The 2,145-nt window shown below is 63.6% G+C and overlaps 1 protein-coding gene across 1 annotated transcript; it reads right to left on the reverse strand.

The window, feature by feature from the left end:
* Positions 1-246: 246 nt before the first annotated feature.
* Positions 247-1,430, reverse strand: LOC113409186 (carcinoembryonic antigen-related cell adhesion molecule 20-like; the record flags this gene model as incomplete). Its single annotated transcript, XM_029914102.1, has 4 exons — positions 247-326; positions 468-566; positions 726-992; positions 1,182-1,430. Coding segments are annotated over 4 exons (695 nt in total), but the record flags the coding sequence as incomplete, so codon positions are not given.
* Positions 1,431-2,145: the final 715 nt, after the last annotated feature.

Raw genomic sequence — 2,145 nt, forward strand, 5'->3', positions numbered from 1 at the left:
GAGGCAAGAGGGTTGTTAGCACCAGACCCCAGAGACCCCCCAGGTCCCCAGCCAAGCTCAGGGGGGGGGACCCTGGGACAGTCAATGGGACCCCGGGTTTGTGTAACCCCCCCTCCCCCGCCCAAAGGGGACAGGGTAAACTGGCTGGGGGCTGCGGGTCCAGACTGAGTGGACCCACAGAGGAGGGGGTGGGACTGGAATAGCGGGGGGTGGGGCTGAGCCCTTGTCACTCACCACTGGCCCCGCTCAAGATGTAGGGGGCAGGTTCTCGTACACCAGGACAGGTGCCTCGTTCTCCTTGGGGGTCTCGTTCCGGCAGCGAGAGTCTGGGAGGAATCAGAGACGCTGGAATTGGGGCCTTGGCTTCCAGCCCCCCCTGCTCTAACCACTAGACCCCACTCCCCTCCCGGTGCCAGGAGAGAACCCAGGAGTCCTGGCTCTCCCGGGATGGGGGGGCTGTTACTCACAGAGGAAATAGACCATGACTCCGACCAGCGCTGCCCCCGCTAGTGACCCGATGACGATCCCGGCGACGGCCCCGGCAGAGAGAGCTGGACGAGGGGCGTCTGGAGGAGAGATGGGGGGGGAGGTCGGATCAGACGTTCAGCCACAATCCCCCCACCCGGCTCCCTGCAGCCAGGAACCGCCTAGCACCGCACTGGGCCGTTGGTGCCAGCACTGGGATCCCTGTGTCTGCAGTGCATTGCTCCATCCCGGGGACTCACCCGTCCCTGTCACCCACACGGCGACAGACGCCCAGGCAGTGCGGCCGGTGATGGGGTTGTGAGTCTGGCACGTGTATGTGCCCTGGTGATCCTGAGTAATGGAGTTAAAGGTCAAGCTGCTCCCGGTCTCCTTAGTGTCGGTGCCGTTGAGAACCCAGCGGTAGCTCGAGGCTGGGATGGAGTCGGCGACACACGTCAGGGTCAGAAGCGACCCGAGAGTCAGGGCGATGGATCCTGGTGGGTCTATCTGGGCAGAGTCCAGCCCATCTACAGAGAGAGGGACAGGGTCAGGGGATGGATGGCGCCAGCGAGGGGTCCCTGTTTAACCAGAACCCTGCCCCACCCCAGAGGCAGCTGCATCTCTGTGGCTGGGTGATGCTGGCAGGACCAGGGGCAGCGCGGCCGGGGGACGGGGCTGCAATTACTCATAGGCCACCGTCACGGTGCTGGGCTCGCTGCGGTTGGTGCTGATGGGGTTCCCGACCTCGCACTGGTAGGGGCCAGCATTGCCCCGGGTGACACCCAGCACCGTGAGGGTCCGGTTGTCAGGGGACAGCACCAGCCGCTCACTGGGCATGAGGGACGCCCCGTCCCGGAGCCAGAGCACGGTGTCGGCGCTGGGGGAGCTGTTACACGTGAGGGTGAAGGTCCCGTTCTCCAGCACCAGGGTTTGGTTTGGCATCACCATGGGCTTGGGCAGGATTTCTGTGCAGGGAACAGAGAGCGCGTTACCATGTGTCCCTGCTCCTACATGCAGGATTGGGGCTGCTGTCCTGTGGGACTGGGGCAAGGGTGCTGGTGTTGCCACCTTGTGAGGTTGTGGGAAGGGTCCTGCGGTGTCGTGGGAAGGGTCCTTTGCCCTTTCCCCCTCAGAGCTGCGGAGGCGGGCGGTCGTCTTCTGGACTCCGGCAGAGGGTCCCTCTCCCCGGCGTCAAGTCTCACAGTTATTGGTTCCTCCCTGAGGCTCTGGCTCCCGGAGCCCTGTGATTTTTGGGAGACTCTCGGCTGTGGTTCGAAGGGAGAGCGACGCTCCGGCTCCCAGGTCTGTCCCAGGATCCAGCCTGACAGGAGGGTTTTCAATGCTTGGTACCACCGGACGCCCAGTGGGAACAGCCCTGTGCCGGTTCCTTGCCGTCCCCTCCGACCCGGACGGAGCTGCCCATCCCAGACCCAGGCCAGGGGTGGGGGTGACCTCGCTGGTGCATCATGGGCAGTCAGCCAGAGTGTGACGAAGTGGGACTATTCTTAATGTTTCCTCTGAATACTGTGTGGGAGCCTCAGTTTCCCCTATGCATTTCTGGAGTTTCTAGGTGGTGGGATAAGGGGGTGTGATAGTTGCAGAGCCTGAGAGGGCCAGTGCACATAAATCACTCACACTCTGTCTCCTGGCAACTGATGGCCTGGGCCCTTCCCCCCTGCA

The sequence above is a fragment of the Terrapene carolina genome, unplaced genomic scaffold (genome assembly GCF_002925995.2).
Source record: "Terrapene carolina triunguis isolate 2854851 unplaced genomic scaffold, T_m_triunguis-2.0 Scaffold30671, whole genome shotgun sequence".
Classification (NCBI taxonomy): domain Eukaryota; kingdom Metazoa; phylum Chordata; order Testudines; family Emydidae; genus Terrapene; species Terrapene triunguis.